Consider the following 21,460-nt stretch of genomic DNA (forward strand, 5'->3'; position numbering starts at 1 on the left):
GCAGAAAAATAAATCTGTATATTAGTTGCATATTGGGAAAGGGATTTATACCCAACATGTAAAATAATATATATATGTATTTTTTGTTCCCTTTTTTAGGAGCACAAATGGCTTAGACACATTAATCAAAGGGATATTGAAGAATATGCCAAGAATGTTTATAAAAAAAAACATATACTTCACAATTTTGAATAAACTGTGTTCTTTAATTTTTCAACTTCTTTACGATCTAAATATTCCATTCCCTTCATGTCCATAAAACTAGAAACCTGCAAAAAAATAAATAAATATATTTTAAGCTAGTTTCAAGTGTACAATTTGTTATCATATGTATAGACATGGGAAATTTCTGGGAAAGCCACTCCCTTTTCACTAACCTGGTCAATTGAAGGAAGCTTAAATTTGCTAGTGTAAAAATGTGAAAACTTTATATATCTAAATAATAGCTTTATTAATATTTTATGAGCCTGATAATATATTCCATTTATATCATTATAAATATCTATATCAATCGGATAAAATAAATGTTCTGAGTCATTTTGAGTTGGCTCATTTTTCAAATTTTTTATTCTTTCCTTGTGTTCCTCAAAAAAAGAAAACAAAATATTCAAAGTTTTGCATATATCACAAAGAGCACTTCGATTTTTTTTCATTTCAACGAAACAGACACTTCTGTTATTTAAAACCGTACAATAGTATATTCCCTTTTCACTAAAAAAATATGAACAAAAAAAAAAACATGAACAAAAAAAAAACATGAACACGTGCATATTATTATGTCAATTTGTGTCTCATCAATTTTTTAACTTACGATTCTAAAGATTGAAGTACATCGCTGTATATATCAATAGCAGATACATATTTCTTTTGAGAAAAAAGTGTGTCTGCCTTTTCTTTTAATTTTTTTAAATCATAGTCCCTGAAATAATTTTTTGTTTTTATGTTTTCTTTTTGGATATAAACTGATAGTAATGTATTGTCTATAAATAAATTTGTAAATTTTGTTGTAAAATATATTATGTCGTGGTAAATGTCTGTATAATTTAATTTGCTCGTTTTTTTTTTCGAATTATCATTTTTTTGGTTAGGGGCATTATTTATAGATATATCATTATCTTTATTTTTTGTTTCTTTTTCAGGACTTTTAAAATCATATACCTCTTCAATTAAAAAATTTTGTTTATATTCTTTTTTTTCAAAAGATATATTTGTTTTTTTATTTTCTATTTGTGGACTATTAAAAAATAAAAAGTTTTCTTTTTCATCTTTTTCCCCTAAATTTATTAATTCTGAACTTTTTTTTATATTCCTAATAATTTTTTTTTCTTCATCATTTTTCTCATTTATATTTTTTTTAATATATTGTGAATGAAACTTGTCCAAATGTGTTTCTTTATTGTTGCCTTTTTCATTATCCTTCCCATCTTGTATAGAATTTTTTTTATTATTATATATTTTTGTATATTTTTCAAAATTTTCAAAATCTTTCAAAGCTTTATATGCTTCACATATTCTATAATAGCTTTTCAAATTGTTTGGATCGAGCTCTTTGGCTTTTATCGCATCATCCAAGCTTTTCTCATATGCCCCAATTCTTTAAAGAAAAAAATGAAAAATAATTAAAAAAATAAAGCATATTTATTTGTCTAATTGTGTGCATATACAATGAATATTATGACTAGCCATTTCATTATGTAAAAATATTTTTTTTTATTTTATAGCTAGCCATTTTTTTATTACTTATAATATGCCAAAGATCTATTTGTATACAAAATTGATGACGTGGGTACATAATTTATGCTTCGAGTGTAGTGGAAAATAGATAGCTACAAAATTTTCCAAAATATACAAAGAGATCGAATACAATGTGTATAAACATGTACATGCATATTTATAGAGAAAAATGCAATCATTAAAAATAAATTGTGAATGTAGAAATGTATATATGGAAAATATGAATATATAAGCATAAAAAATTTAAATAAATGATAAAAAATAACAATAAAATTTTCATTTTATACCTCATAGTCTCCTTGTTTAAATAAAATATTTCCTTGCTCTTTTTCTTCCTCCGATTTTAGTAGAGAGTTGATATTTACATTCATCATAAATAATAGGATAAGAAAGTAAAAATAAACTAATTTTAGTAAATATTTTCATCAAAAAAAATTGAGGGCTAACCGTCTGATTTCCCTCGCTTCTTTGTATATCCAGGAATACATTACACATTCATATTAAACGTGCATATAAATTCATATGCAAATATGTAAGTGAAAAAGTATGTGAATATATATATTTCACACCTCAAATTATTTATGGCAATATATAATTTTCGTAAGGAGAATATTTTGGTTATTTTTCTATTTATCAACGAAAACCATTTGTATGAGGTTTGTAGAAAAAAAAAATGTTTTAGAAAATAAAGAAATTGGAATAAAAAAATAAAAAAATCATATAAATAATGAAAATAAAAATAATACTAATTGATGAAAGAAAAATATTATATGCATAAAATGACAGTTGAGAAAGAATGCTATTTGTAAAACTTTTTCAGTAGGGTACTTTTTTCATAAATTTCCTTTGCACCTAGTCCTTTTTTTTTAGCAATATTTTTTATAGTATTATCAATATAATCCGTATGTAAATTTTTTAAAAATCCATCACATGGTCCCCTTAGGATAATATCTGTTATATTTTTTTCATTTTTATTTTTTTTTTCATCATTTTCTAACCACTCTATTATTTCTTCGTCAAGTAAAATTTTGTTGTTATCCCCTCGACTTTCCTTTATTTCATTTATTTCGTCAACTAAGCTTTTTAGATTTTCACCGAGCACGGTGTTTTCATATTTCTAAAAATCACAATAAAAAATAGCAATAAAAAATAACAATAAAAAATAACAGTAGCAAGGTATACCAATTTTATCTCATCTAATTTATAAAAGAAAAATGTGGTAAAACATTGTCCAGCAAATATATTTTCACCCATATGAATAAATGCATGCACATATTTATATTATTACTATTGATGATATTTTCAAATTTAAATTATTAATTTTGTCACGTAATTTTTGCTCAGATAATTGGAACATGGCTTCCTTGTTTCTCTTTTTCGTCTCTAAAGAACTTATGACATTATCTGAAAATCGAAATAAATACATATAGACAATTTATCCATACGCATATATATATAAAAGTGTGTAAATAAATATTTTCATATTTTTTTATGAACATGTTCATATTATTTCGCTATTTTTTATACAAAAATGGCTAGCATAAACAAAAAATTATTCCTGTTCAGGTGAAAAATGAATATGTTAATAAAAAAAAGTTGCATAATAGGTAATGCATATTGTTTTATTTACTTATATCACAAAATAAGAATTCACAGTTTTCCTTCAAATATTTAACATCATTAACTTCTTCATCTATGTCCATTATTAAAAATTTAAAATAATCATTTTTTATTTTGTTCTTATAAATTTCTTTCTTTACATTCTATAAAAATAATAAAATAAAACAGAATAATAGCCAAGCTAAAAAAAAAAATGATATTTAAAATGTTTGGTACAAAAATAGAGGAAAATATAAATCGTTACTTTAATATTTTTTTGTAATTCAATAATTTTCTGAATTAACTGGTTAGTGTCTAATATATGTTTTTGAATAACTTTTTTTTTTAAAAAAATATTTTTCTTTGAATCGTATTCAAATCCGATAATCTGTTAAAAAAAATGTGTGCATTCATAAATAAATGAGGATATATTACATATATCATATGCTATTTTCTTTCTGATATATTTATTATTTTAATTTTTATACATTTTCATATCTTTGTTCCATGAGAACATCAAAATTGGCACATTCATGAAGAAATTTTTTTTCAAAATTTTGTTTTCTTTCAATTATAGACTCATTTAATTTTAGGATTTTATTATATTTCTACAAAGTAATACGAAAAAGGTTGTAGTTTATGTTTAACTAATGGACTCTAATATTATATAAATTAAATAATTTTATTTTTACACATATTTACCAATATTAGATCCCCTTTCTTTTGTCTTAAAATTTTATCACTTGTCTAAACAAATAAAATATAAAAGAAAATATTTCATCTTGTTCAGATTAATTACACCTACAACTATATTCCATAGAATTTGTACTATTAATTTGTATGCTCATATGATTATTATTAATTTTTTAGATTGCCATACCCCTTGACCCTTTAAAGTAGCTATCAAATTGGAAAGTCCTTTTAAATTGTTTTGGATTTTATTTTGTTTATTTTCAAATTTTTTTAAAACACCCATTTTAGTATCCTCATTTTTTAAAAGAGAATAAATAGAGATACAATAAAATTCGTGTAACATAATTTGCTTATGTGTGTTTGCCCTGAAAAAAATTCAAATATAAAAATATCATATTTCATCATGTATATGTAGAATATGATCCTTTATCTTTATCAACAAAACTATTATTATAAATAACGAATTTCCATCTTTTTTTTTTTTCTTTCTACTTTTGCTTCTTCAATAGTTGTAACTTTTCATTGAACTCGTTGCACTGGTTATTTATTTGATATCTGTGTGTAGAAATAAAAAAGATAATATAAATCGATGAAAAATTATTTATAAAAAAAAACACATTAAATGTTTAAAAGCAAAAGAAATATAAACGATTGAGAGATATTGTAAAAAAAAATCACTAACATATAATTTTTTATATCTATGAGTTTATTTCGTATATCCTCTTTTTTCTTGTTATAATATTCTAATTGTTCTGATTCCTCTTGTTCATCATTTTTAGTTATTTTCGAAATTTTCTGAACATGTTCAGGTTCGCTAAAAGGGAAGTAAACAAATTAAAATTGTGTATTTAGACAAATTTATTAAACGAATGCATGCTCATATAAAAAAATAAATTAATATAATTTTATTCTATATTTTTATTACTCCTCAATTAGTGACACATCATCTTTTTTTTGATTTATAAACTCGTCCGATGTGCTTTCCTTTAATGTAATAGTATCATTATTATTATTATTATCAAATATGTGCTGACGATTTTGATTTTTCTTATTATTTTGGAACTTTATTTTATTTAAACAGTCTTTTAAAATATTTTTTGGGTCGAGATTATTATTAACAATGTCTGTATAACATGTTTTTACAATTTCAAATATATCTTGTTGAAATAGTTTTAGATCTATTTTATCTGAATAAGGATGTTCTAAATAATCTTTTATTTCTTCTATGGATTGTTTTAATTTAATTGTTAATAATTTTATTTCATCAAAATAATTTTCTTTTTCTTTTTTCAAAATAGTGAACTTGTTATAAAATTTTAATTTCTCCTAAAATCAAAAAGGGAAAAAATTAAGTAGGATGAATGTGGTGAATCTATAGGATCCCATTATGCCTCATAAAAAATAGCAAAGTATAAATATGCGTAGTTTATTTCCAGCTTATGAAACTGTTTAATTGGCGCCTAACCTGCTCAATCAAAATAAGCAAAATGAAGCATTGCATTTTTTTTCTTGAACTTGTAAAAAGCTCATAAGGGTAATATAAGAGATAGTTCCAATGTAAAGCCTGCGTTTCATTATCTTTATAAGTTGAATTAAATAAATTTGAATATAAAAAATTTAAATTTATATTTTTGTATGAATAATAATGTACAAAAAAAAGAGAAGACAAATTTTCGAGATATTCATCAATGTAATTTTTAGGGCTTTTTAAACAATATAAACTATTATTCTTTTCTACATTTTGCATATAATACATTTCTTTTATTTGTAAAAATCTTAATGTTTTTATTTTGTTTATGAACTTGCTATAAATTCCAATATTATAGACAATACTTCTAGTTTTGTTTGGAGATTCATTTATTTCTTCTGCTTGTTTTGTCTCGTTAATTTTGTACATATTTGTTATAGAAAGCCCTTTACGAAAACCATGAATAAAATTTACTTTATCAAATATATCACATTTTGTCTTTAATATATTAGCAATATTTTCTTTTTCTTTTTTTTTTATTTCAAAATAATTTTTTATTTGCTCATATTCATTTTTGATAATTTCTATTTCGTTAATATATTTCTTATCAAAAAAAAATGCTTCTCTATTTAATTTCATATCATTATAATTTTTTTTATTTTCTTTTATTAAATTTTTTAATTTGATTCTTAATTTGTTTATTTGGCTAATCACCTCTTTTTCTTGTTTATTTAAGTTGTCTAAATATTCTTTATCTTTACAATTTTTTAAACATTCATATAAGTTTATGTTATAATCATTTTCATTTGTAAATGTAAAAATTATTGTCTCATCATCAAAGAAGAAATCCAGTGGCTTACATTTTACTTCATCTTTCACATCTATAGTATCAATGAATTTCTTTTGTTTTTTTCTGTCTTGTTTTTTATTATGCAATGCAGCGCTACATATTTTAAAAAATACGACACTCAAATTTTTATAGAAATAATTTTTTTTCTCAAGCATTATTTTATTGTTAAGTTGAAAATTTACAATGCTATTTTTTTGTATCATTGAATTATCATTTTGTTTACTGTTACGTTTTTCTACATTATTTGACTCAGAAAATTCGTTTCTATTTGCTTCTAAAATAGGGATGGAGTCTGATCCTGAATTTTCTTTTTCCTCCTTTTCAAAATGCTCTAAGTGAAAGTACTTACCGCCATTTAAAATAAAATCATACATTTCATTTTTGTAATTATAGCTGTAAAAAAAATCTAAACTAGCCAAATAAGGATATGCCTTAATGCTTATATTTTTTATATTTTCCAATGTGTCTACCATACAATTAAAAGAAAATTTTATTAAAATATTTGTATCCGTGATAATATAAATAGAACATATTTCGTTTTCTTCTTTGCTCATTTGTTCATTTATGAATTTAATTTTAAAATTGTTTTGAATATTTATTCTAAAACTTTCTTTACCCAAGTTTATATGAAATACATCAATCATGCTTGTTTGCATTTCTGTACACTCATCACGCTCATCATTTTTTTCTACTTGCTCACTAACATTTTCTGCTTCTACCCTTTTGATGCCGTTATTTTTTACTTTTTTTTTTGATATTCTTGTTAAGAAGAAATTCTCAACTTTGTCTTCATAGGATTTATAATGGGTTGTTAAATATTTCGTATTCTTTTCATTTTTATCTATTTCTTTTTTTTCTCGACCCAATACACTGGGTGCATTATGAGTCGACACATTTTGAAAATGGCTTTTTGTTAATAAATAAAAAGTTATATTCATAAATTTGTCTACTATAACTAAATAGTTACCTATCACTTTTGAAAATACAACATTTATATTTTGAACATCTAAATAATATATAATTGTACTATTATAGTATTTGATTTCTTTATCTTTGTTTATATTTTTTTGTGTCTTTTTTTCCAATATATCTCTTTCTCCAATTAATTTAACAAAAACTATATAAAACTTATTACCTGACTGTTCAGAAATTGTGAAACAAATATAATCGCTATCTTCAGTTTTATACACAGAAGAATTTAAAATAGTAAGATCTTGTGTGTAATCCGTTTTTCTTTTTTGAACATTTTTTTTTACTATAATATTCATTAAAATTTTATATATATTAAGTTTGTGAATGATGTATATAAAAAATTTTTCATGAGATTCAGAATAAATTAAATAAAAGAAATAAAATTTTTTTTTTATTTTTAAATAGCCATTTAGTACATTATCATTAACCTTATTAAAATAAGCCCATTCTATATATTTTTTAGATACACAATTATTGTTCCATCTATTTTTTCGTTTTAAAATATTCTCAATTTCATCATATAATAAAATTTGTTTGGTGTTTATATTTGTAAAATAAAAAGAACCATTTGCCAACGAAATAAATAAACAATTATATTTTTGAAGGATAGGGAAAATATCAAAAAAAATTATTTTTTGATTTGTATGAACAATATTTAAATCAGATTTTTTTAGTGAATAATATTTTAAAACATGAGCTTTATCTAGACTGAATATATTTCCATTATTATTTATTTTTATATTTATAATTTTATGTAAACAGATACTTGTTAAGTAATAAAAATTGGATATATTATTTAGTTCCCCATTCAGTTCATCATAGTTTTTGTTATAATATATTATTCCGTTGTCTAACAATATCAATAGATAATTATAATGAATGAAAAAACTATATATTTTACTTCCTATATCTTTTTGTAAATTTATCATTGATATATATTTTAAAATATCTGTTACTTTATTACTTCTATAACTTAAATTAAAAAACATTTTTTTTTTCTTCTTTTTTAAATTAAAGTATATTTTTTTTTTGTCTTTTTTATTTTTTTCAATTTCAAAACAATTTATTTCATCATCTTTCCATTTATTATTATTTTCTTCCGATTCTAATTCGTTGAAACTTAAATTTGTATCTTCACCACTACCAACATTAGTATTACCATTCCATTTTGTTTTTTCATCATGTTTTAAAATGAAACTACTTTCTGTGTTTAACTTTTGTTCTAGCTCTTCTATATCTTTAAGTATATTATTAAATGTATTTTTATACTTTTCTTTTTTTTTTTTTTTGATGTTTTTCTCACAATTTTTTCCATCCTCTTTAGAAATTACACTTGCATTTAATACGTTGCCACTATTTTTTACTTTTCCATTTTTAACTGCCACTTTATTTTTCTTTTTAAATAGGTACTTCACATTTAGGTAGTTCCCTTCGATCGAGTTTGTCTGCATGTTTAATGTTAAAAAGGGTGTTGAAAATGAAATGGAAAAGAAGCAAAAATAAAAAGATGAAATAAATAATGCCTATTATGTTGAACAAGCTACTTGCTAGTTTTACAAAATTTACTTACCCTTTTAAAGGCATGCAAATCCAATACCGAATAATTAACTTTGAAACAAACTATTTCTTTTGTAGTGAAGGAAATAAAAAGGAATCCATTTTTGTATAAAAGATAAGTTATTTTTGAGTAATTATTTAAAGTTTTGATAAAAAGAAAATGTCTTGTATTATTTTGAAAGTTAAAAAAAAGTAGTTGATTATTTGATAAGCTTATAACAAATACATAAAAATCAAGCCAAGTAGATGCAACAATATTGCTATTAAAAATAAGTTCTTTAGAATAATCTCCATCTTTTAAATTTGTATCTTTTATTTTTGTTTTATAACTTTTTGAATTAACAAATATGATATTCTTTCTTGAAAGTATAACTATTTTACTATTATCATATGGACATATCATAAGTTTTTTTAATTTTAAAGAACTTGATATTATCACTTTTTTTGGTTCACTATTTTTCTTTTCTGTCTCAAAGATTTGCAATGAATATTCAAAGAACCCGTTGGAAATTTCGCTGGAACTTTTCCCGCATTGGCATCTACTTTGATTTGTAGTTCTACAGGTTTCATTATGTATGTTATTTATTTTTTTTTTGGCTAAAACAAAAATGTATTCTTGTGTTGTTTCAATGCACTTTATAGGTGATTCAAATTTTTTGATAAAATTTATTTTAAAGGATTCAAGATTATCATTTTCGTTAAATAATAGATGATATACCACCTGTTCATTGTTTTTACTTAAGACAATTATTAATGAGTTGGTATTTTCATTACATATAAACTTATGAATATTATATAAATTATTTATTTTTTTATTATAATTTTCTTCAACTTTTATTATTATTTCATTAGTTTTTTTATTATCATTATTAGATTCTTCTTTTACTTCTTCCTCTTTTTTATTTTTACAAAACTTTATTTCCTCAATCTCATATTCTCTATTTATATCAACATTGTCATTGCTTATCACCCCTAGATATTTCTTTTCTAAATTCAATAAATTAACAAAACATATATAATTACATTTTATAAAACAAAAAATATCTTTTTTTATAAATTGAAGATTGGACCTTGAACTATATTGCATTGTTCAGAAAATTCTCAAAAAATATCTTATCCTATTTTAGATGTATATATAATATGGGATGATCAAAAAAAGAAAAATTATTTTTCATAAAAAAGGGATTTAGTTACACAACACACGTCTAGTTATCTATGCGGAATAGATAGAATAAAAAAATAAGAAAGATAATTAGTATCGTTTGCTTAATATGACTATTCAAATTAATTTATATTCACCACACAGTAGTACATATATACATGGTATTGACATGGAAATTCAGATACTTATTTGCTGGCAAGGTCGAGAATGGGCTACATTTTATTTTTCTCAGCTATCTATATATGGTTAGTTATATAAATCCTAAATTTTATTAGATTCTTATATATGTCTTATTTCGATACTGCATTAATCTTAGTTTGTTTTTCTTTTATTAATATTACAAAATAAGACATATAATAAAGAAAAAAAAAGACATCCAAAATGAATAATAAAAATATATATTAAAGAAAAAAAAAATATTATGAAAAAGACCTAAAGAAATTAAAGGAAAACCTAGCTTAAAATTTTATTATTTTCTCCTATGAAATAATATCTACAGGTATATGCATGTGCATATAGAAAATTTTTTTATTTTAATAGTGTGGAAAAAATGTGGTCGGGCATTATCCGGTATGCTTAAAAAATAATGGAATTAACTTTTGTATTTTATAATTAATAATGAGAAAAAATATACATTCATTCCAATTTATATCCTTGTTTGTAAAGCATATTTTTATTTTCTTAATTTCATTTTATATCTTTTTTTTCACCACTTTTTTGGGTATGTATAGAGACAGTGTTATTTACAAAAAGAGGAATTCATTTTTAGAGTATAAAAATTTGCTAATTTCAAAGACATTTTAAAAAAAATAACGGAATACACAAAGTTAAAAAAAAAATAGCTTTTGTTGGTTCATAATTTTTTAAACATTTTTATAATATTTTGAATGGGTTATCAATGGCTATCACATATTTTGTTTTTAGGGAGTATATGTATTCTTAAGGATTTTGAATTATATATATTTTATTTTCTATAAAACAATATGTTTGCATATTTATAATAATTTGCCTTATTTCCACACAAAAAAAAATGCATATAATATCATTTGCATGCATATACTAGCGATATTAATCTACATACATATATAATGAGTAATCTCACACCTGGATATTTGTCCTTTATCTTTTTGAGCATATTTAAAGTGTTCTCAGTTTTTTATAATTTTCCTTTTTTTAATTATCATTTTGATATATTTATTATGTAAGCAAGACTTTAAAGAATATATATAAATAAACATGTACACAGTTTATGTGACTAGCCAAAAGGTTGTTAAAAAAGAAAAAAAAAAATTTGAATAAAATTATGAACAGAAATGTTAAATAAGCATAATTAAACCGGTAGGGGAATATTATCATTCCATTGTTGGAAAAAAAAAATAATAATATTCTGCATATGCATAATGTAATTTTTTGCTTGTTCATAAAAAAGAACAAAAAAAGGGGAAAAAAATAAAAAAAAAATAAAAAATGCGAAAAAAACCTTGCATGTTAAGGCAAAAATAATATATTTAATCTAGTAATTAAAAAAAAGTATTACAAATTAATAAAAAACAGCCATTTTATATAATTTCCAAAATAAAATAATAATATTAATTTTTCTCTTTTTCCTTGAAAGCCAAAAAATAAGGAAAACATACGCGATATATATTAATATATGTATGAACAGCTGGCTACCAAATTAATTAAAATTTGATGTTATAAATACTACTTTGGAAAAATGTCATTTTTAAGTAATCCGTCGACAAATCAGATGATAACAAATTTAACAAAAAGAACAAATGAATTTCAAGCCAAAATAGATGCCATATTAAATAAAATAAGCACAGAAAGTTTGCCATTTCAAAAAAAGTCTTTTGTATGTTGTGTCAATTGCTTTGATACATATAATACCGATTTTGAATCCATAGGAAAATGTGTTAATAATTGCCAAAAGGGAACAGAACATTTTGTTCAGGTTGTTCAAAATGAAATGCAAAATTTGCAAAATAATTTACAATCATGCCAACAAGTAAGGAAAAAAAAAAAAAGATGGAAAATAAGTACATATACATGAATATACCTATATAAACTAAATATACATTATCAACCTTTTCTTTATTCTCTACCTTTTTTGTAGTCATGTTTTTATAAATACTCACCAAATTATGCAAAGAGTAATGCAAGTATAGATGGCCCAACTATTGAAAAAGAAATGGAAGGATGTGTAGTAAAATGTTTTGATAAGCATGAGCCTATGCTACCAGAAATATCCAATCGATTACATAAAACCTTAAAAGAAGAAATGAAATAATATGCTAATCTATATATTGCTTTCAAAATGTTTGTTTTTCTTATTTGCTTTTTTTATTAATATTGTATAGATATAAACAAATTTAACATAGTGAATATATGCACACACATTTATTGTGGCTATTCATAATTTATAATGACCTTGTGCTGGACAAGACAAAAAAGAGCCATATAAATAAAAAGGAAAGGAAAGAAAAAATACATATTTTCAGCAATAAATTTATACAAAAAATTAAATTATAATTAAAATATATTTATAAAAATTAAAAAGTATATAGTGTTTGAAATTAAGATATTGACGTTGTTTTATTTTTTTTTTTAAGATATATTTTTCTACAATTTTTTTAGCATATACAATTCCCTCGTCTTTTTATGAATATTTAATATTCATTTTTTTTTAATCTTTAAAATATTTTTTTTTATAAACATTTTTAATTGTAATTTGTTCAAAACAATTATTCACATAAAGATATTTACAATATATTTATCTTTATACAATTTTAATACAAACTAATTGTTATGATATTTTATAGATCATTCAAATTGTTTTTTTCAATATCCATTTTAAAGTAAAAAAAGACAAAAAAAGCCAAAAATAATGTTAAGAGAAAAAATAATATTTTATACAATACTTAGCATATGCAATTCGGTGCCTAAAAAATAAGCACACACAAGCAAAATCAAAAACTAAATGTATACAATTTGAAGTTTTGAGAACCCCTATTTATGTTGTCGATACAGTTTAAATTTGTGTGAAAACAAGGCCTTTATATATGCATATGCATATGCAAACTTTTAAAGTTTGTAGGATTGTCTTAACAAAAGTATATACCCTCATTTAATCTCTATTTGTTGTGGTTATAGTGATTTGTTTTTTTGTCCTTACCTCAAATTTTTTCAATTTAGTTTCCTTCAATCTTCATAATATATTGTCCATTTTTCATGTCACAAATGTGAACAAATGAAATATTTTCTGAGGGGAAAAGTTTACGATGTCTTTGAAAAATATGATTGTGAAAACGTCTTAAAGGACGGAAAGGAGAAGAGTTCAAAGGAAGAGAACAACCCTGATTTATTATATAAGGGGTATATAAATAAAGATAGCAATTTATTACATAGAATAAAAAATAAATTATATACTTCCAATATAAATAAAAAAGATGGTGTTATAAAAGAAAATGTAAATAGTGACAAAGAAAATCATTTGATGTTATTTTCAGAAAAAAAAAATTATTTATTTATCGAAAATTATACATCAGTTATTTATGAAAATTGTGAAGACAAAATAAATATAATTTTATCGAATGAATATATACCTAATGGGAATATAGAAATCCAAATAAAAGGCAATGATACATTTATAGTCCCTTGTAAAATTAATCAAAATATATTAAGCTGTTATTTACCTCAACTTATTAAAGGAATATATAATATATATATATTTATAAATAAAGAGATGGTATTTATAAAATTGTTACGTCCTGGATTTTCCCTATCAGAAGATAGTAAGTTTCTTATATTACATGTAATAGAAATTGTTGATTTTAGTTATTGTGAAAATAGACAAGAAAAAAAGGAAAATCGAAAAAAATTATATGACCTGAACAGTTCATATGATATAGCATCAAATAATAACACATTTACAAATAAGGAATTATTAAAAATATATAATAATTTATATAAAAAATATTATACAAATAATAGCAATAAATTAAAAACTGATCGAATAGCCATTGGACAAAATTATAAACTCAAAATTACTAACGATAATAAATTTTATGAATTTCTTAATTCTTATAAAAATGAATTTATTAATCATTCGTTCAGAACAAAAAAAAATAATAGTAACATCAATATGAATAGTATAAATATTGTTTCTCAACTTAATTTAGAGAATTGCACAACTCAAAACAGGATACCTATTTTATATAAAAGATTATTATATGATACTTGTATATACGAAAATAAAATTATTATTATGCAATTTCATTCTAAAATTTTTGAATATGACCCTTTTAATATGTTGTCTGCACACATATTTACAAAAGACGAGCTAAAAGATGGTTATACTATTTTTGCTCTTAATCTGGTACCTACATGGGAAATTGAAAATAGAACTACAGACAATAGTAACATTAGTAAACACAGAGAGGGTGTCTCGAAAAATACGGAGCATCTTAACCAAAATGATTATCCAATAAAAATTATGAACATGTCAGAAAAATATATAAAAGGAAAAAAGAAAAAAAATTATGTTAGCTCTTTGATGGTATTTCGATCTGATGAAACAAATTGTGCTGATGTACGTTTATGGGAATATATAAAAACAATAGATTGCGCAAAAAATAATATTTGCAATAATTTTTATATAAATAAAAATAATTATAAAAACGACATTCAATGTCCTGTACCTGATGAGCTAATAAATAATAAAAATATTTTTAGAAAATATTCCCAAGGTCTTAAAATTTCTGAACAAGTCAGCATTTTTTTCGAAAACTGGAACGAAAATTTATTGCCGGTTCATAAATTTGTCCAATCATCAAAATATAATTTACCTTATTTAAAAACGCAGGATTTATCAATTTTTTTAAAAAATAAAAAAGAAGATATATTATTGATTAGCGATTTTTGCAAAATGAAACAACAAAGAAATAGTATCCCCGATTTGGAGCAAAATAAGAACCTCCCATATGATAGTACATTCTTGGGTAGCAGAAAAGATGAAGCAGTAAAGAATAAAGAGACTGATAAAAATGTAGACCAAAACAGTGACGCTATTTGCTTGCTAAATAACTTCATCTCTTTTGTGTTTGTCTTTAATGGAAAAATATATCATAGCGTTGTGCCAATTAATAAGTTGCTTTTATTGTTTATAGTTAATTATTGGATGCATTTTGTTAATACAAACAAAATGCGATAAACTGATGAATGAAATTATGATAAATAAAATACATTGAATAAAAAACAACAAATAGAAAACGCATATATACATTTTTATATTTTAATTTAGGATAATTATTATCCCCATGGATATATATCATACAAGTATATGTATATCTGTGCCCATGCACAAATTTTTTTTTTTTTTTTTTTTTTTGGGGTGCCTTTTGCTAAAAACACTGCAATGATGAAAATATATAATTTAATAACTACAAAAAAAAATGTAAAAAACTATAAGTACAACTTCATTTATACATAAAAAATAGAATTAGGAAAACATATGTAATACATATATATTCGTAGATTAATTAGTAGAAATTGTTTTGAAAAAAAAGCATGGATAAATCGTTTAGTTCATCTCCTTCAATTTTATTTTCTTGAATTAAATAATCTTCAGCTAATTTAATATTATTATGCTCACATTTGGGTATTAACTCTTCTTTATGCTTTTTTATTGCAACAACAATAACACAAATAATTGATTTATAAATCACTTTTTTAAAGGGTAGCAAAGGTTTATGAAATAAAAATGTTCTACATACATTTAAAATTATTGAAGAAAGAAAATTAACATATATTGGTATATATTTAGAAATATTATTAATAAATTCATTTTTTCTTTCTTTTTCTGCATCGTTAATAGATTTTGGAATAATAAATTCACTTTTTTCAAAAAAATATACTGTATATTTTGATATATTACTTGTAAATATATCCCATAATACTACATATAATGACATGTTTTCATAAAGATTTCCTCCTTTAGCACTATGTAAATATTTATTTGTTACTACCTCATCATTTTTATTATCATCTGCTATATCAGTTTCTAATGTATCATCATCAGAAATCTCTGATTCAACAGTGTCAGCATCTTCTATTTCTTCGGATAATTTATTTTTTACATCTACTTTAGATTCAAAATCATTTTCTTTGAAACATTCGGATTCTTGTTCTTCCGTAATGCCACAAGGATCATCAAAATACGCTGATATCGGATTTTTTAAATTTTCAAAATATTCTTCTTTAATTTTTTGTCTCCTTTCCATTAATATGCTTTCTATTTCTGCCATCTCAACCTCATCAAGTTCGGAAGGCTCGCTAACTTCAGAAGGATCATCATGTTTGCATGTTCTATCAAATTCATCATGGGTGTCTGCTGCAATTGGCTCATCTTCGATATTATTTTCATCTTGATTTATAGTATTTTTCTTTAAAATCGAAACTTCATTTAGGTTACTACTTTTTTCATGATGAGGATCCTCTGAATTTGATTGCGTTTGAACAATATTTGAGTCCAACATTTCGATGTTCGATTTTTTATCATCCGTATTTTCTTTGGCTAGATTATTGCTTGTTAAGGTTGTTTGTTTTTTGCTTGAACTATTTAGTAAAATAACTTTTTTTTCTTGTTTTTCTTTATTTAACTTTAAATTAATTTCATTCATTTTTTGAGAAGCACTATTTATCATTTCTTCTTTTGTATAATCAAATCCTATCATTTTTGTTCCATCTAAAGTTGTTTGTTTCCATATATTTTCAAACGAATATTTTTTATTAAAAATCATAGAATTTCTGACTTGTTCATATATTTTATTCATTTCGTCTTCATGTAAACAGCCATTTATGTTTTCTCCTTTTTTGCTACTTTCAAAATCTTCTCCCTTTTCACTATTTTCAAAATCTTCTCTCTTTTCATTGCGCTCTTCGCTAGTTCTATTTTGATTTAGATTGTCATTTATTTTTTCGTTTGTTTCATCATTGCTTTCCTCTTTTGGTGATCCACTTTCAACCACTTCCTTTTCTTGCACTTCTTCACCTGTCTTATCACAGACATTTGTCTCCACCTTTTCAAGCACATCATTTGAAGCCTCGGATTTTATTTTGTTTTTATCAATATAACTTTTATCTATCGAATATTCATTAACACAATCATCTTTAAAATATCTAAACATTTTTATGTCATCACTAAAGCTAACAGATTTAGTTTTTTTCTTGACAATTGTTTCTCCTTTTTCAGTCGCCCCATTTAGTTTGTTATTTACATCAAGTTTGGGATTTTCATTTTTCATTTTGCCATCGTCAACTTCATCAGGTTTAGACAGGTCGACCTTTTCAAATGTTTCTGATGTAACTCCATTGATAAATGAAATTTTATTATTGGCAATTTGAATTTGATCAATATTATTAAACAAAAAATTAATATCATAGAGTTTAAAAAAAGGGAAAAATGTTAATAGCATTATGTGAATAAGTTGACATTTCTTTTTGAGATTAACATTTTCTTTATTATTTTTATTATTATTAATTATTTCTTTAATTAAATATAAATTATAATTCATACAATTTGCTGAACAAAATATATCATAATATTCCCTTAAATAAATATGTTTATTTTTTGCATCTATTTTATATTTACTTTTATTTATATTATTTAAAAATATATTATCACATGCATAAAACCCACATTTATTATATCCTCTTCTGTTTATACATACATCAATTAAATCGGTTTTAGAAAGATACAATGATATTAAGTTGTTTAAAAAAATAAGTAAATTTTTAATAAATATATTCTTGTCTGCATTTATTTTTATATTCTTATCTCCCAATATATTATCACCATTTTCAACCTCATCAGATGTAGATATTGTATTTATATAAGAACATACATCTTTTATATTATTAAAGAAATCGTCATAACATATATAATCTTTCTTTTTTTTTGGAATATTTATATAAATCAAAAGTGTTTCAAGTTTTCTATGATATATCTTTGATAAGTTTGTTATATTTCTTTCTCTCTGTACAGCATTTGTCCCTTTCATATCGAATTTCATTTTGGAAAATTCAAAAAAGAAATGCTACAAAAAATTGTGATTATTTATAGGTGAGACTAATTATATCTGCTCATGCAAGTATGCTTTTTTCTGGGGTTTCACAGTAAAACTTCAAAACGAGAAGAAGTATGTACAATTATGCATAAGTAAGCATGCATAAGGAGAAATACATAAGTAGGAATGCATAAACAGGCATGCATAAACAGGCACTTCTTTTCTTGAGGGGCTGGGCTCATCCAAACGGACTCACGCCGTGATCAAACACTATGATATATAAAATAAATAGAATAAATAATAAAAAAAAAAATATATATTTCAAAACTTATTTTAAGTTATTTGGTTTCAATGCAGGAATGAAGATTTCATTTGGTTACTGCATTTGTTTAAATACTCTTACAAAATAAAACATCATAATTAATTATCGAAAATATTTAGCAGGTTTAATAGGTAAGGAAATTTTATAATTTTTTTTTTTTTTAATTATATTGAATTATGGATTGGGGAAAATTAAAAAAAATATATATAATTTAAATATCCATTTCCAAAATTTTGATAAATAACTTATAGCAATAGAAATGGAAAAATAAATCATGTATAATATAAGCAGTCAAATAAATATGTTATAAATATAGTGTCATATATTTTTTTATTACATGTTTGGTAGCATATTATTTATACTTATAATAATAGCATTCCCCAATACTACTAGTATATATAATAGTATGCACTAAAAAATAATATAATATTCCTTTTTCCCAATCCTATAAATTTAAAAGTGTACGCCTATTTTTTTCTTTGTATATTAAAATGGCAAATAATACGTTTCAGTACGTGCTTATATATTTTACATTTTTTTTGGGGGTGGGTTTATATAGGAAATATGCATAAAAAAATATGCGTAGAAAAATATGCGTAGAAAAATATGTACCTATTTACGTACATGTTTATACGTACTACTTATAGCATTATAATTTTAAAAAAATATATAAGTATAGTTAAGGCAATATATGTTATATATAAATGATAAAGAAAAAAATATTTTATGAAGAGAAAAATACTCGCGATTGTATTTTTTACAAAATAAAAAAAAAGATTAAAAAAAATGTTGGCAATATAATTACATTATTTTATATAAACATAGCCACGTTCAAAGTTCCCCCTCTACATTTTTATAAAATATATATCCATGTAAATGTTTAATTAATTTTATAATTAACAAAAATAGTTGTCAAAAAAATTATGCATTACTAATACATTCATAAATAGTCATTGAACATACATAATATATATGTACATATTTGTAAAAAATTAAAATATATATACACACACATATGTACTTAATTTATTTACATACCCATAGTTATATTGGCATTTCCTAATACCACTAATTTTGACAAAGCCTATATATAAAAAAGTTGGCTTTGTTTTATATACCCACCTTCCTGAAAAGTGCTCACTTTTTTTTAAACAAACTTCTAATACCTATACATTCGGATAAAAATGGTAAGAGCAGCTTAGAATGGCCTTTTTATCAACCTTTATCAACCTTATCAACCTTATCAACTTTCTTAACTTTATCAACCTTATCAACTTTCTTAACTTTATCAACCTTATCAACCTTTTCTGCAGTTTGCGAACAAGCTCGGAATGAACGCCCTCCTAAAGGACGGATACAGGGTCGTGAAAAACAGTGAAGATGCAATTTTAAAAAATATAGAAGCATGTAAAGAGATATCAGCAATATTACAAACATCCCTAGGACCCAAATGTATGAACAAATTAATAGTTAACCATATAAATAAAAAAATAGTTTCAAGTGATTGTATAACTATTTTAAATGATCTAGAAATAAACCATCCTGTTGTTAATATTTTAAAAAAATTATCTGAAACAATGAATTATGAGTATGGTGATAATACAAATTATGTTTTTACTATAGCTACTGAAATGCTAGAGAAAGCTAGCTATTTAATTCATGATGGGTTCAATGTAAATGATATAATAAATGGGTTCAAAATTGGATATAATGAAATAGATAAAATATTAACAGAATCAACTAGCTATAAAATTGAAAATTTTTATGATGATAAAGAAATATTTAAAGTTATAAAATCGGCAATGGGTACAAAAAAACTATCAAATAATTATGATACCCTAATTGGCTTATTATCAAAATGTTTATCAACTTTAATGCCAGAAAAAATTGAAACATTTGATGTTGATAATATAAGAATAACAAAATTAAATGGAGGAAATTTAATAGATTCACAATTTTTAATGGGTATGGTTATATCTAAAGAACCAAATGGAATTGTAAAAAAAAAAGAAAATGCACAAGTTATGATACTCAATTGTGGATTAGAAGCAGCAACAACAGAAACAAAAGGAACAGTACTATTACGAAATGCCCAAGAACTAGTAAATTTTACTAAAGGTGAAGAAGATCAAATGAAAAAAATTATTGAAAATATAAAACAAGCTGGTGTTGATGTTATAATTGTAAATGGTGCAATTTCTGATATTGCTCAACATTTCTGTGATGCAAATAATATTATGACATTAAAAATTACATCTAAATTTGAAACTATACGAATATGTAAATTGTTAAATGTTCATTCACTAGTTAAATTAAGAACCCCAGAACCCGAAGAAATCGGAAAAGTATCCTCTATTTATGTAACCGAAATTGCATCTAAAAAAGTTACAATAATTAATTCAAAAAATAAAAAACTCGGAACAATTCTTTTAAGAGGTGCTACTAACAACCTTCTTGATGAAACAGAAAGATGTATACATGATGGAATCAATGCAATTAAAAATGCCATAAAAAGTAATTCATTTGTTTATGGAGGTGGATGTGCAGAAGTTCAATTATATTACAAAATCAAACAATTATCACAAGAATTAAAAGGAATAGATAATTGTTCTGTTAAAATGTTTGCAGAATCATTTTTATCTATACCTAGAATATTAGCAACCAATTCAGGATATAACAACACAGATGTAATTAACCGTCTTATTAGTGAACACTCTAAAGGAAATATTGAAGCTTGTGTAAATACAGACAGAAATGATGAATTTATTACATCAGCAAAAAAAAATAATATATATGATAATCTTAAATGCAAAAAATATGCTATAGATCTTGCTTTTGAAGCTTTACAAACTATACTTAAAATCGATCAAATTATTTTAGCTAAACCCGCAGGTGGCCCTAAACCTAGGGATAAAAACCCAGACTTTGATGAAAATTTCTGAGGTTTTAAATATAAACAAAAATATTTACACTACATTTAGTTACCTACTTGGTCAATTTAATTGTACAAGTTTTTTATCTCAATATCATTCACAGG

At 23.3% G+C, this 21,460-nt stretch overlaps 6 protein-coding genes across 6 annotated transcripts; 3 read left to right on the top strand and 3 right to left on the bottom strand.

Moving 5' to 3' along the window:
- Window positions 1–179: 179 nt before the first annotated feature.
- PVVCY_0301130 (tetratricopeptide repeat protein, putative) lies at window positions 180–2,108 on the bottom strand (the record flags this gene model as incomplete). The annotated part of the gene is made up of 5 exons (XM_008628322.2): window positions 180–269; window positions 378–711; window positions 812–1,594; window positions 1,741–1,826; window positions 2,022–2,108. 5 exons carry the CDS (start codon window positions 2,106–2,108, stop codon window positions 180–182), a joined length of 1,380 nt encoding a protein of 459 aa, XP_008626544.2.
- Window positions 2,109–2,533: 425 nt separating this feature from the next.
- Window positions 2,534–9,960, bottom strand: PVVCY_0301140 (conserved Plasmodium protein, unknown function; the record flags this gene model as incomplete). Its single annotated transcript, XM_037634840.1, has 12 exons — window positions 2,534–2,851; window positions 3,023–3,138; window positions 3,365–3,497; window positions 3,599–3,721; window positions 3,822–3,941; window positions 4,036–4,080; window positions 4,214–4,391; window positions 4,519–4,581; window positions 4,709–4,840; window positions 4,952–5,352; window positions 5,492–8,761; window positions 8,887–9,960. 12 exons carry the CDS (start codon window positions 9,958–9,960, stop codon window positions 2,534–2,536), a joined length of 5,973 nt encoding a protein of 1,990 aa, XP_037490110.1.
- Window positions 9,961–11,752: 1,792 nt separating this feature from the next.
- Window positions 11,753–12,325, top strand: PVVCY_0301150 (conserved protein, unknown function; the record flags this gene model as incomplete). Its single annotated transcript, XM_008628324.1, has 2 exons — window positions 11,753–12,043; window positions 12,152–12,325. The coding sequence occupies 2 exons, from the start codon at window positions 11,753–11,755 to the stop codon at window positions 12,323–12,325; spliced, it is 465 nt and encodes a 154-aa protein (XP_008626546.1).
- Window positions 12,326–13,285: 960 nt separating this feature from the next.
- Window positions 13,286–15,247, top strand: PVVCY_0301160 (conserved Plasmodium protein, unknown function; the record flags this gene model as incomplete). Its single annotated transcript, XM_008628325.1, has 1 exon — window positions 13,286–15,247. One exon carries the CDS (start codon window positions 13,286–13,288, stop codon window positions 15,245–15,247), a length of 1,962 nt encoding a protein of 653 aa, XP_008626547.1.
- Window positions 15,248–15,575: 328 nt separating this feature from the next.
- Window positions 15,576–18,107, bottom strand: PVVCY_0301170 (conserved Plasmodium protein, unknown function; the record flags this gene model as incomplete). The annotated part of the gene is made up of 1 exon (XM_008628326.1): window positions 15,576–18,107. The coding sequence occupies one exon, from the start codon at window positions 18,105–18,107 to the stop codon at window positions 15,576–15,578; it is 2,532 nt and encodes an 843-aa protein (XP_008626548.1).
- Window positions 18,108–19,607: 1,500 nt separating this feature from the next.
- On the top strand, window positions 19,608–21,365 carry PVVCY_0301180 (T-complex protein 1 subunit theta, putative; the record flags this gene model as incomplete). Its single annotated transcript, XM_008628327.2, has 2 exons — window positions 19,608–19,610; window positions 19,737–21,365. 2 exons carry the CDS (start codon window positions 19,608–19,610, stop codon window positions 21,363–21,365), a joined length of 1,632 nt encoding a protein of 543 aa, XP_008626549.2.
- Between the last annotated feature and the right edge of the window lie 95 nt (window positions 21,366–21,460).

This window comes from Plasmodium vinckei (assembly GCF_900681995.1).
Source record: "Plasmodium vinckei vinckei genome assembly, chromosome: PVVCY_03".
Classification (NCBI taxonomy): domain Eukaryota; phylum Apicomplexa; class Aconoidasida; order Haemosporida; family Plasmodiidae; genus Plasmodium; species Plasmodium vinckei.